We start from the raw sequence: 14,653 nt of genomic DNA, 5'->3' as shown, positions 1-14,653 counted from the left end.
CCAAAGTGCTGGGATTATAGGCGTAAGCCACCGCGCCTGGACCAAATTTTTATGAGCAGAGAATTAATGGGCACAACATTAACAATGTGATGCTAAATTAGAGGACAATACTTTGTTAAAATAAAATTCATTTCATTCTGAGTAGAAACCATTCAAGTAACAAAAAAATCAAGAAAATCAAACCACACATAAATAGTAAGCCGCAGGAAGGTCAAGGAAAACATGTAGATTGGTACACTTTTTTCTTCCCCCAAGACAACACTCCTCTATCAAGGATAGGATAATTTGTGTAAAAATAACGTATGCTCATAAAACCTTTTATCAAAACTAGATTCTACCCCTAAATCTCTTTTGGTCCTTTAACAATAAGCAATGGCAAAGTAAAGTATTCATATACAAGGATAACATAATTGAAGTAAGAAAACATTGTGATTATTCTCCTGTATATAAGACTTAGCTCCAAATGGATCATTATTGTGGTTAATTCTTTAATATGGAAAAACATTTAAATTATAATACTTCTGATAATTTAAATTCTAATACTTCTGATAATGTAATAGAAATTTTCTAAGGTAAAAAAAAATCTCAGTTTTTAAGATGAAAACTTAGTTTGGAACCTAACAGCTATAAAAATGTTTCAAATTCTGCACACTCACTAAGATCCACATGCCAAGAAAAAAGATGTTTTCTACACTGGCTAAGATGATATAAATGTGTATCATTCATTCAAACAATTCCTGAGTGTCTGAGCTAAGCACTGTAGATTTAATGTCTGTCTTTGATAAAAATTAAAATGCACAGAAGTCATTTAAAAGTATTATTATACAACTGTACTAGGTAAAGAATAGGGAAGGAAAATATTACTACACTGTGGGGTTCGCCTCTTCTGCTCCCTTTCATATCTTCTGAAATAAAATTAAGAAACAATTTATCTGACAACTGTCCAAATTTGAAGAGTCCATGCACTTCATACATCATTTGGCTGCAGTATCACACCTATTGTCTAGAGATGATCTCAACTCTATTATTTTCTTAATCAAAAGTGAAACTGGAGGTGATTTTTCTGGATAAACTAGTCATTTTCTTCTTTAAAAATAGATGTGGGGACTGGCTTTGTCTTTTTAGTTACAGATAAACAAAAACAAAAAACTCTTTGTAATTATCAAATCTTAAACATTAAAACTATATATTAAATCCAACAAGATTTTAGTAAAAAACCTTTTATGTACTTTTAGAAATGAATAATGCAGAATGTCAGGAAAACCAAATTAAAAGATTCTTTTTTTAAAATTAAAGAACCTAGGACATCATTTTGAATCCAAAGATTACATCAGGCATTCAATTTCTGATCTCAGAAATGGGATACAGAGACAGTAACTCAAGAATTTGTATTCTGAAAATAACCACCTTATAAATTTAAATATTTTAAAGGCAATCATGTGTATACACGCATTTAAACTCAATTTTAATGCTAACTTTTCAAAATCAAGTATTTAACTGGAATATATTTTATAGTCAGTAAATGGTAGAGGTATTAAAAAACCAATTATAAATGGATTTCCTGTTGATTAATCCTCCCCTTACATTTTTGATTAGGTGAAGAATTACATGGGCATTACATTGTCCTCTGGTTCATAAATGTAGTGTAACTAGAAGAGACTAAAAGTTAAGAAATTGCAAACAGACACCCAAGGAGAGGTCAGTTTCAGTGCCCAAACTGACTAAATATTTTAAAATGCCTTGTCTTAATCAGCTTGGGCTGCCATAACAAAATATCATAGACTGAGTGGCTTAAACAACAGAAATTTATTTTCTAACAGTTCTGGGGGCTACAAGTACAAGATCAGGCTGCCAGTATAGTCAGGTTCTGGTGAAGACTCTCTTCCTGGCTTACACATGGCTGCCTTTTTGCTGTGTCTTTATGTGGCAAAAAGAGAGACATCAAGCTCTTTGGCATCTCTCCTAAGGGCACTAATCCTATCAGACCAGGGTCTCACCTTCATAAACTACCTCCCAGAGGCCCATCTCCAAATACCAACACATTGGGGGTTAGGGCTTCAACATAAACATTTTTGAGGGAACACAATTATTCTATAACATTCCATCCCTGGCCCCTCAAAACTCATGTCCTTTCCAAATTCAAATGCAAAATACATTCATTCCATCCCCATATCCCCCAAAGTCTTCACTCATTCTAGCATTAACTCTGATGGCTAAAATTCAAAGTCTCATCTAAATCAGATATGGATGAGACCTAGGTACAATCCATCCTGAGGCAAAACTCCTCTCCAGCTGTGAATCTGTGAAACCAGATGAGTTATGTGCTTCCAAAATCTAAGGGTAGGGCAGGTATAGAAGAGACATCCCCACTCCAATAGGAGAAACAGGAAGAAAAGGGTGATGATCCCAAGGAAGTCAAAACCTAGCAAGGCAAATTCCATTAGATCTTAGAGCTTGAGAATAATTCTGTTTGGTTCCATACTCTGCCCACCAGGCCACTGGGGTGGCAGGTCACCGCCAGTGCTCTAGGTGAGGGTCCTGCTTCTGTGGCTCTGAAGTTCAGTTCTGCTCCCGAGGCTTTGGGTAGAGGCTAGCTGACTTGTTGAAACAGGTGGTAGCCCTCAAGACCCTTAAATCACCTTTGGCATAATTTTCACCTTTTCTTGAAGAATACTGCACTTTTGTAGCTGAACAGTTCTATCATTACATCCCGTCAAATCCAAGAAGTTCAATTGTCGGCCTTCATTACTTCCTGTCTCCAACCACTTCAATTCAAACTGGCAGTGTTTCTACTCACATAATGCCAAAAGCTCTTTACTGAGGGATAGTCCAGCCCCACACTTTTGGTGTTCTCTTCCGAATATGCTTTCTCATGTTTTACAATATGGATAATCCAGGCTGAAAATTTTCCAAATCTTCAAGTTCTGGTTCCTTCTCTTGCTTAACAATCCCTTCTTCAAACCATCTCTCTCCTTTCACATTTTACTAGAAACAGGAGAAGCCAACTGCTCCTTTCAACACTGCTTTGAACTCTCCTTACGTAGGTATCCAACTTCACGGCTCCACAAAACACTAGGACACAGTTCAGCTAAGTTCTTTGACACCTTTGTAACAAGGACTGCCTTTCCTCTGTGTTCAGGGGACTTCAGACTTCATCAGAATCACCCTTAATGTCCATATTTCTAGCATGCACATCAAAACCCTTGGCTGGGCGTGATGGTTCAAGCCTGTAATCCCAGAACTTTGGGAGGCCGAGGTGGGTGGATCACTTGAGGTCAGGACTTTGGGACCAGCCTGGCCAACATGGCGAAACCCTGTCTCTACTAAGAATATAAAAATTAGCCAGGCATGGTGGTGCATGTCTGTAATTCCAGCTACTCAGGAGGCTCAGGGAGGAGTATCACTTGAAGCCAGGAGGCAGAGGTTGCAGTGGGCCAAGATTGTGCCACTGCACTCCAGCCTGGGCAACAGAGTGAAGACTCCATCTCAAACAAAGCAAAACAAAGAAACAAACAAAAAACCTCTTTCAGCCTCTACCCACTACCAACAGTTACAAAGCCATTTCCACATTTTTAGGTATTTGGTACAAAGGCATCCCACTTCTTGGTAGCAAAATCTTAATCAGCATGGGCTGCCATAAAAAAATGCCATGAGCTGAGTGGCTTAAACAACATCAATTTACTTTCTCACAGTTCTGAAGGCTGGAAGACCAAGATCAGGCTGCCAGTATGGTCAGGTTTTGACGAGAGCTCTCTTCTTTGACTTGCAGGTGGCCACATTTTTGCTGTGTCCTTAGACGGCACAGAGAGGGACAGATCAAGCTCTCTGGTACCTCTTCTCATAAGGGGACTAGTCCCATCATACCAAGGACCCACCTTCATGACCTAATTACCTCCCAAAGGCCTCATCTCAAAATACCATCACATTGAGGTTTAAGACTGTAATATGTGAATTCTGGAGAGACACAAATATTCAGTCCATAACATGCTGAACATTTCTACCTGGACACTAACCTAAGAAAAGAAAGCTGCAATCTACGGAGACGGAGAAAGAAAAGTCAAACTTGAAAAGGCAAGTAAAAGGGGTTATCAAACAATTTTGTGAACAATTATGTCTGTTAAAAAAACTATTTTCTACTTTTCTTCTGTAACAAGTTGGTTTTTAAAAAATCAATATTACTTCTACTATTGTTGCTATCACAAAATTAGAAATAAATTTTGTATTTGTCTTAAATTCACTCAATCTGTATATAATATTTATATGTATAAATTTTAATTTCTTCTTTCCCCTCACAGGAAAGTTCCATCTCCTTACACAGGTTTCAGCCAGGCTATCTTAAAAACTCAAAGCTCCTTATTTAAAGTGAAACACAAAATTGAAAAGTTGCTTATCTCAAAAAGGGTTTTTTAAAAAAACTCTTTAATAAGTTTTAACTATTGCTTTAGTATGTTTTACAGAGATTAATCCTAAAAGAATAATTATCAAAATAACCTGTCACCCAATGGTTTGATGATTTTTAATCCATGGATTCATTTTTTTGTAACACTAAAAGGAAAGCTCTCTTACTCTGTATACTTAAAAACAAAGTTAGTTACAAAGTATTTGGTAGGTTTTTACCTGTGTGCCAGATCCACAGAAACAAAGAAAAAAATATAAAGAGGTCTCATAAGAGGAATAATTTCATAAGTATCCTGTGTTTGGAAAGTCGCAGTCTCTGTAGCTGTGTTTACAATTAAAGAATATTCTCCTATACATAATGTCATCCATCCAAAGAAGAATAGTAGAGCAGTGCCTCCTGTACTGCCATACAGCAAGGTTATTCTATTTGGGAGCAGATACCATGTTCCAAGACCACACGCTAATCCAGCAAGAACAGAATGAAAAACTGTATTGGCTATATATTTCTTGCCAGGAATGAGAAATTTGACAGTCTCAGCACCAGTACAACTTGTAAATTCATGCTCATCCTCCTCTGCTAAGATATCCGTGGTTAGTATTCTTTCTACTGTTGCTGATTTGTTTTTGGCGTATAAACTTGTGAACTGGATGACAAATGCAGTAAAAAGCATTAATCCACCTGAAAGTGCTGCTGTATAATAGTCTTTCAGGATGCCTAACTGGTACAAAAGTGTTCCGACTCCACCCCAAACCCATGGCATTAGAAAAAGAATAATTTGATTAACATATATGTAAGGAGGGGCACAATAGCCTAATTTGAATCGAGGGCCTCCAAGAACAGTCTGTGGAAAGCGCTTCAGAAAGAAGTCCTGCTTGTAATCATTCAGTAGAGGCACATCTGGACTCATCCTCACTCGGGATTATTCTGAAAGTCACATGCTTTTCTGTAACACAGCAGTTTCTAAAAAATAAAAATTAAAAAAAGTCACTGTTTGAAAATGTCATACTTAAAACCTATGAGGAAAAACCTCACATTACTATTTCATCTCCTCACTTCCTTCAAGGGTAGGATTTATAACTGTACTTCTCAGACCCCTTTCTGGCACATACTTGACACTAAGTTGCTAGTTTTTATAAACGAAACCAATATGCTCAGTTATTTTATTTTTTGAGAGAGGGTATCACTCTGTCACCCAAGCTGGAGTGTACTGTGATCACAGCTCACTGCAGCCTTGACCTCCCAAGCTCAAGTGATCCTCCCACCTTAGCCTCCTGAGTAGCTGGGACTATAGGCACATGCCCCTATGCCTGGCTAACTTTTTATTTTTTGTAGAGATGGGGTTTTGCCATGTTATCCAGGCTGGTCTTGAGTATCTGGGCTCAAGTGTTCCTCCTGCCTTGCCTCCCAAAGTGCTGGGATTACAGGCATGAGCCACTGTGCTCAGCCTTGTTTTTTATTTTTTTAAAAATCATATTCTTTATTAATTTATAATCTAACCTTTGGAATTAGACTTTACCTCACATATTTAAATTCTGAGGTCAACAGAACGTTCAAAATGCCAATACTTTCAACTCAAATCAATTTAGGCTACTTTTATTCAATAGCCATATAAATCTAAGTATAAAATAATATAGGTTATCTTCAGTTCAACTTTTCCCTATTCCTTGCAACTTATTCTGAAAAACAGTTACCCTACACAAAACCAGCTAGCAAAGTATTACTTTGTGGATCATGTTAGGCTAGAAAGGAAAAATTAAATTTAAAGCCATCTTAAAATAGCCTTTCTTCCAGTCAGTTTAAAAATAATCTTTCCTCTAGTCAGTTCTACCTAACCAATATCAATTCTGGAGAGAAATTTGGGGCAGCATGCAAAGTTTGGGGGTCACCTTTAAGAATTAGTACCTTAGATCACCTCTTTGTTATACCTCTATGGAGTTTTTAAAATTGTCAACATCTATCTTCTTACATCTTCCAGTCATTGGTCTTAGTTCCGCATAGAATGAATCACAGCTTTTACTCACATGACAGCCCTGCAAGTACAGCTGGCCCTCCGTGTCTGTGGGTTCTGCATTCATGGATTCAACCAACCACAGACAGAAAATAGGAAAATAACTGTATCGGTACTGAACATGTACAGATTTTTTTCCCATTATTATTTCCTAAATAATAAAGTATAGCTATTTATATAGCATTTACATAGTATTAGGTATTTTAAGTAATCTAGAGATGATTTAAAGTACAGGAAGGAAGTACGTAGGTTATATGCATATATGATACCATTTTATATCAGAGACTTGAACATCCTTGGATTTTGGTATATGAGGGAGGTCCTGGAACCTATTCTTCACAGATACCAAGGGATGACTATACTCACAAAATAACAGAACTACAGGGCCAAATCGAACCTTAGTGGTCTACGGGTCAATCTTAGGGAATGGAAAGAGTGCCTCCTTCCCCTCCGTACGAGCTTGTCTCCTGCACTGACGTCAGGCTCAGTGTACGATATTCCACTGTAATTGTCTTATAGAAGCCAATGGGTAAGGAAGGTCACACTCTTGTGGGAGGGGATAAGCATTCTGATACAAGTTATCTATCATAACTGATAGAAGATGCCATCTGATGGAAGATGCCATCAGACAGGAAAATAAACTTGGATGGATAGACTGGATTTTGAAGAATGTGGATGTGCCTGAAATTTCCCCAAGGAGTTAGGTAAAAGTTGGCCTTTCTGGCTCTACTGAGATAACTCAGAAACAAGGTAGGGTGGCTTGCCGGGAAGGAAAGTAAAGATACTTTATAAACCAGATTATCTATCTGAATGTTAGTAACCCTATTCATTTCCCTTTTAGTATTTCTGGGTCTTTTGTAAAGTTTTGTTTAAATGTTTTCATTCATTTGATGAAATCATCTGTGATTATATTCCAAACAGTGCAGTATCTGAAGTGTTATTATTGTAGAAACATGGAAAGATGCCCATGATATACTGAAAAATAAACACACTACTGATTCCATTTGTATCCAAAAAAAAGAGTACACATACCTCATATATATATAGATGGCTGTATATGGTTTGCATATGTATAAAACGTTTCAGAAGGAATATTAACTAAGCTATGTGTATTTTATCTGTAACATTTAACATCTCTTCAAATTACCAAATGTCCTCCAGAACTGTCAACCTCACACCCTGTAAATACATTGTGTTTTTCTTGCTGGGTACCATTGAGCTCATGCTCTCTCCTTTGCCTAGGATGATGTCCTCTCCTCCCTTCCCTACTTGGCAACTTTAAATAACTTTTAAGACATTTCTGAAAATTTTGCAGAGCAATTTGGTCTAGCTGAGTATCTCTTCTCTCTGTATACCAAAACCACTGCTTGTTCTACATACTACAGGTTAGGCATCACAAATCTGAATATCCAAAATTCTCCAAAAGCTGAAACTTTTTAAGTGCCAACATGATGCCCAAAGGAGACGCTTAGTAGGGCATTTCTGATTTTTGGATTTGGAATGCATAATTGGTATAATGCAAACATTCCAAAATCTGGGGAAAAAAAAACCCAAATCCAAAACACGTCTGGTCTCAAGGATTTTGAATAAAGGATATTCAACCTATACTCACCTTGTAACACGTATTAGTATATGGCATTTCTCTGAGTAACTTCTACTACTAATATGTTATTTGGCATAGAGGCTGATACGGTTTGGCTGTTTCCCCACCCAAATCTCATCTTGAATTGTAGCTCCCATAATTCCCATGTGTTGTCGGAGGGACCTGGTGGGAGATAATTGAATCATGGGGGTGGTTTCCCCCATACTGTTCTTGTGGTAATGAATAAGTCTCACGAGACCTGATGGTTTTATAAGGGGAAACCCCTTCCACTCAGTTCTGATTTTCTCTCGTCTACTGCCATGTAAAACATGACTTTCACCTTCCACCATGATCATGAGGCCTCCTCAGCCATGAGAAATTGTGAGTACATTAAACCTCTTTTTCTTTATAAATTACCCAGTCTTGGGTATGTCTTTATCAGCAGTGTGAAAACAGATGAATACAGAGGCCACATCTTGAGATTCTTGATTCCCCATATTTAGCAAAATACATTTCCATGGAGAAGCATGTAATACTTTAAAGACATAGCTTAAATAAGACAATTAAAATTGGAAAATATGACATATTGCTGTCTTAAAAGGAAGCTGGGAGTATTTACCATTTTAGTTCTTTTTTTTTTTTTTGAGATGGAGTCTTGCTCTGTCACCCAGGCTGGAGTGCAGTGGCGTGATCTCAGCTCACCGCAACCTCCGCCTCCTGGGTTCAAGCGATTCTCCTGCCTCAGCCTCCTGAGTAGCTGGGATTACAGGTGTGTGCCACCACACCCAACTAATTTTTGTATTTTTAGTAGAGATGGGGTTTCACCATGTTGGTCAGGCTGGTCTTGAACTCCTGACCTCATGATCTGCCCGCCTCGGCCTCTCAAAATGCTGGAATTACAGGCGTGAGCCACTGCGCCAGGCCGTATTTACCATTTTCAAAAACTTGCAGCATATCCTACTCTACTCAAAACAGTAAGCCCATAAACTGTTTATTCAGTTTTAAAATGTTTGGAAAGTATCTATACTTATTTTTTACGGAATAATGCTATCTATTCATAGTATTGCTGGCTCAGGGAAGATTCTGCCTAGATCAATATATCACAAAGCGACACAGGAGCAGGATGAGCCTAAGGGGGAAATATGGCTGGGTTTCTCCTGTGGAGGAAATGACTGGAGAAGTTTAAGATGTCAGAAGTCCAATTTTAATTTGCTCCCTGTCCCTTACTATGCTTTAATCTCCATCATCAGCAAAGCAGGAATTAGTTCATACTGAAGAAGGGCAGAGGTAGAACAGTAGGCATAAGAAGCAAAATAAAGTGGGAGAAATCAAGAATTGAGTGAAAGCAGACCAAGAAGCACAAAGAGAATGTATGTTCCCTCAAGAAGCCTAAGAAGCATGGGAGAGGACACTGATATGGTGATTTATTTTAATGAACTATTTTTAACAGGCTGAAAGATACAGGATCATATATCCCACAGAATATATCTTGAAAAGGGGTCTGTGGTCAGGGCAGTTTGAAAAATTATACACTATACTGTCATCTTGAAGAGTCACAATGGATATCAGCAGACTAAAGCCTTTGAGATCTTTGAAATTAAACAACACTTCTGCAAGTCTGCTTAAAATGTGTCATTTGAGTTTTCCAAACTTATCTGACCTTGGAACCCATTTTTCCCATGATATCTAGTAACAGATCATGTAACTAATGTTTTATGGAAACTACTTTAAGAAACACTGGCCTGGGTTTCCATCAGGATCTTAAAGATTGAGCCAAACCAAGAACTGAAAGGGTATGCCAGTTAAGGAGGAATGTCATGAACAGAGGTACACAAGGAAAAAACTATCAGAGAAATTTGACAGGTAGCAAGCATATCAGACCTAAAAACTGATTTAAAGTATGGGTGTTTCTATTTTGTTTTTAAGGATAAAAGAGTATTTAACAACTCATTAAGGAAGTATAAAGACAATTACGATTCACTGGTACCCTTTGACATTTAAATTACAGATCCTGGAACATTTAAAAATATTTAAGAATTTGAAAATACTTTATTTGTAGGAGGCAACAGTTTCATTTATACAGAGAAATCTTCTAAATGCCAAACTGAATTACCAGCATAGAAAACAAATTCACAATAACTAAAATGTACTCCCCAAGTGAGAATTTGGCACATAGTTCTGAAAGACTATTAATTCCCAGAAGAACTGATGCATTGGTATGGATGCCACCTCTACAATATTCAAATAAAAAACGGCTGAAGACTTAGGAAAAAAACAAAACTGTGAAAAGAGAACTTAAGGGATAAAGATGACATCACAACACTAATTTAAGCCATAGGCTTTCTTCACATACTACTCTGAAAGTGGGCCAACAAAATAGCCACAGAAATGTTGCTTTATTTGGGAGTCATATTTGTTACGCATTACCCACAAGAGTAAGAAACAGAGATCAATTTGGCAACGTACTGAGAGGAATTCTTAGTTACCAAAACTGTATGTAACTCAGACATATATAACACCACACTAAAAATCTGTTAAACAAAAAAACAACAAAAAGTGGCCACATTTTTGGATTAAATATATATTTCTCTAAGTTCAACAAAAAAATTTTGAGACGCTGTAGTGATTAATTTTTGTTAAGTTTTTTTTAAATCTACCATATTATTTTTATTGATTGGTTGATTTCATTTTTTGAATCCCTCTTTTTTCCTGTATTGTTAGGATTTTGATTTTTTATTGTGGTAGGAACACTAACATGAGATCTACTGTTAAACATTTAAGTGTACAATATAGTGTTGCCAGCTGCAGGCACAATGTTGTAGAACAGATCTCTAGAACTTGTTCATCCTGCATAATTAAAACTTCATACCTGTTGAATAGCAACTCCCTATTTTCCCTCCCCCCATTCTCTGGCAATCACCAGTCTACTCACTGATTTAGTCTATTTTAGATACCTCACATAAGTGGAATGTAGTAGTTGTCCTTCTGTGACTGGCTTACTTCACTTAACATAATGCCTTCAAGGTTCATCTGTTGTTACATATGGCATGGTTTCCTTTTTTAAGGCTGAATAATAGTCCGTTGTATGTCTATACCACATCTTCTTTAACCATTTATCTGTTGATGGACATTTAAGTTGAATAATGCTGCAATAAACATGGGAGGGCAACTATCACTTTTATCTTGATTTCAATCATTTTGTATAAATACCCAAAAGCAAAATTGCTAGATCATATGGTAGCTCTTTTTTTAATTATTATTTTTATATTTTGAGAAACCTCCATACTGTTTTGGCATAGATAGTGGCTACACAATTTTGCATTCCCACCCAGCATACAAGGGTTCCAATTCCTCCATATCCTCACCAACACTCTTTTGTTTTTTTGATAGTAGTCATCATAACAGGTGAGGTGATATTAAGGAGTACTTCTGCACTGAGGCACTTGTCTCAACTATATTTTTGTTGTACTTTCAGGAGACTATCTTTAATAGATCGGTAGAAATTTATCAAATCTTTGCTCATTTTTTTAACTTCTGAGAGCTCTTCTTTAATCTGAGTGTTCCTTTTTATGAAATTGTTGATGAAAAAAGCCGAACTATGTAAAATATTTTAAGAGATTTATTCTGAGCCAAATATGAGTGACCACAGCCCATGACACAGCCCTCAGGAGGTCCTCAGAACATGTGCCCAAGGTGGCTGAGGTACAGCTTAGTTTTATATATTTTAGGGAGGCATAAGACATCAAATACATTTAAGAAATACATTGGTCTGGTTTAGAAAGGCGGGACAACTCAAAGCAGGGGCTTCCAGACTATAGGTAAATTTAAACATTTTCTGGTTGACAATAGGATGAGTTTATCTGAAGACCTGGGATCAACAGAAAAGAAATGTTCAGGTTAAGATAAAGTATTGTGGAGACCAAGTTTCACTGTGTAGAGGAAGCTCTCAGAGAGCAGACTTCAGAGAGCAGGTGGTAAAATATTTCTTATCAGACTTAAAAGGGTGCCTGACTCTTAGTTGATTATCTCTTGGATCTGGAAAGGAAGGAAGGAAAACAAAGGGGAAAGGGGACTCATTATAGAATGTGGATTTTTCCCACAAGAGACTTTGCAGGGCAATTTCAAGGTATGGCAAGGAAATATATTTCTGAGTAAAACATTTTTATTTTCTTTCTTGTTATGCCAGAGTCAGATTGGAAAGTCAAGATATACAGGGTTAAATAAAACCCATCTGATGAGAATTTATGATTTGTAGGGCATGACTCTCTAGGCCCCTTAGACAGGAATTTGGGCAAGATTTAACAAATCAGAGCTGGGTCCTCAAAATCCTATTATTGTTTCATGAATATGGTTTAAGAATATTAATTACGGAGGGCACAGTGGCTCATGCCTGTAACCCCAGCACTTTGAGAGGCTGAGGTGGGCAGATCACCTGAGGTCGGGAGTTCAAGACCAGCCTGGCCAACATGGCAAAACCCCATTTCTACTAAAAATACAAAAGTTAGCCAAGCATGGTGGTGGGTGCCTGTAATCCCAGCTACTTGGGAGGCTGAGGCGGGAGAATCACTTGAACCTGGGAGACGGAGGTTGTAGTGAGCCAAGATGGCGCAATTACACTCCAGCCTAGGCGACAAGAGTGAAACTCCGTCTCAAAAATTAAAAAACAAAATTAATTACAAGTATGTATATATGTTTGGGTGCATGTGTGTGTATAGAAAAATGCTATTTTTTTTTTTTTTGTAAATTGGCTCATGTCCTTTGCCTATTTTTCTATTGAAGTGATCATTTTTGAACATTTTTCTTATGAATTTGGAAGAACTTTTCATATATGAAGGGCATTAACTCTTTGACATGACGGTTTTCTTTTTTTCCTATGTTACTTTGTCCTTTTCTTTCCTCTTCTTTTTTGAGACAGAGTCTCAGTCTATCACCCAGGCTGGAGTGCAGTAGCATGATCCTGGCTCGCTGTAACCTCTGCCTCGTAGGTTCAAGCGATTCTTGTGCCTCAGCCTCCCAAGTAGCCGGGACAAAAGGTATGAGCCACCACCCCTGGCTAATTTTTTTTTTTCCCCAGTAGAGATGGTGTTTCACTATGTTGGCCAGGCTGGTCTCGAACTCCTAACCTCAAGAGATCTGCCTGCCTCAGCCTCCTAAAGTGCTGGAATTAGGGATTACAGGCATGAGCCACTGCACCTGACCATTACCTTTTTCTTAAAGCACTGTTAGAAGATGCTAGAAAATACTAAATATTTAAATTTTGATAGTTGTTAAATATAGGCCAAATGTGTTACTCTTCCTTCTATGAAGAAACAGCTAAAAGATAAATTATTACTTCCCACAATTTCAACTTTTAGTTACAAACTTTGGAGTACCTAAAATGTGCTCAGTGATAATACTGCTCTCTCTAACTCAAAGGTTACAATCCAGTAAATATCATTTTCCCTTCAAATAACTGTTTTTTGTAGAAGCAATTCTGGAATTCTTTCAATTTTCATTATTAAGCAAGAAACATAAAGTTAATTTATAAATAACCTAAACAAAATTAAACTTATCAAGAAAAACTAATTTCTGCTTGTTTAAAAATGATTAGACAAACTTTCAGTAATAAATACAATGTATTCATCCATATTCCTAAAAAGTATTTTACAAAATCTGCAAAGAAATATACCAAAGTTTTACATTTCCAAGTATTACCTAATTTAGTAATCTGGAAAACGGAAAATTTTATACCTGGAAAAGAAAACAAACTGGCCTACACCTAAGTACTCAAAAGCATGATATGAAAGAACTTAATTTTCAGTTGCTCTGGATAAAAATCACTTGCTACTACTAGAGCAATTCTAAAAAGTATGCATACATGAAGTTTTTTTGATAGCCAAGTGTCTGTTGAGGGTACCAGTAGGAATCCAGAGATGCAAAGATAGCTACCGTTATAATCCGGAAAATACTCTATGGAATCTTAACCAAATGCCATGCCATGGATAGAAAGCTAAATTCTGGAGTCTTTTCTTTCTTTTTTTTTTTTTTTCTTTTTGAGACGGAGTTTCGCTGTTGTTGCCCAGGCTGGAGTACAAGGGCATGATCTCGGCTCACTGTAACCTCCGCCTCTCGGGTTCAAGCGATTCTCCTGCCTCAGCCTCCAGAGTAGCTGGGATTACAGGCATGCACCACCACGCTCAGCTAATTTTGTATTTTTAGCAGAGACGGGGTTTCACCATGTTGACCAGGCTGGTCTTGAACTCCTGACCTCAGGTGATCCACCCGCCTCATCCTCCCAAAGTGCTGGGATTACAGGTGTGAGCCACCGTGCCCAGCGAAAGACTTTTGATGTTTAAACAGAAACATATATTTCATGCTTTGGTTTACAAGTTATATGGTAAGCACCCCGCTCCCCAACCAAAGGAAAGTCTACCCAAGTACTAGAAAAGAAAGACTGAAAAGGAACAAGCACGTTAACATCTCTTTGGATCTATAAAAAGGTATTCATTCAAATTCAAGACTTTTGGAGGGTTTTTGAATAAGAGTGTTCTGTAAGGTCACAGTGTAAGTTAAAGAGGAAAGAAATACAAAGTGGCTCAAGAGTCAAAGACAGGTTTGTTTTGGAGAATAAACCTGAGAGAGGCTTCTGGCTGATTTCAGTCAGGAAAGCTCTCTCTTACAGACT

General features: G+C 37.4%; 1 protein-coding gene across 3 annotated transcripts in view; it reads right to left on the bottom strand.

Moving 5' to 3' along the window:
• PCNX4 (pecanex 4) overlaps positions 1 to 14,653 on the bottom strand; it is a 44,073-nt gene that overhangs the window by 20,006 nt on the left and 9,414 nt on the right. For 2 of the 3 annotated variants that reach the window (XR_008671493.2, XM_019009927.4), the window contains exon 2: positions 4,618 to 5,359. Coding sequence is in view for 2 of the 3 variants with exons in the window: in XM_019009927.4 (XP_018865472.2) it covers positions 4,618 to 5,306 (689 nt within the window). In the remaining variant the exon portion in view is untranslated. Of the gene's footprint in view, positions 1 to 4,617; positions 5,360 to 10,943; positions 13,505 to 14,653 lie in introns of those variants that run through there. The other variant, XM_063697873.1, reaches the window with a different exon arrangement.

Source organism: Gorilla gorilla, chromosome 15 (assembly GCF_029281585.2).
Source record: "Gorilla gorilla gorilla isolate KB3781 chromosome 15, NHGRI_mGorGor1-v2.1_pri, whole genome shotgun sequence".
Lineage (NCBI taxonomy): Eukaryota > Metazoa > Chordata > Mammalia > Primates > Hominidae > Gorilla > Gorilla gorilla.
This window is presented reverse-complemented; position numbering and strand designations above follow the sequence as displayed.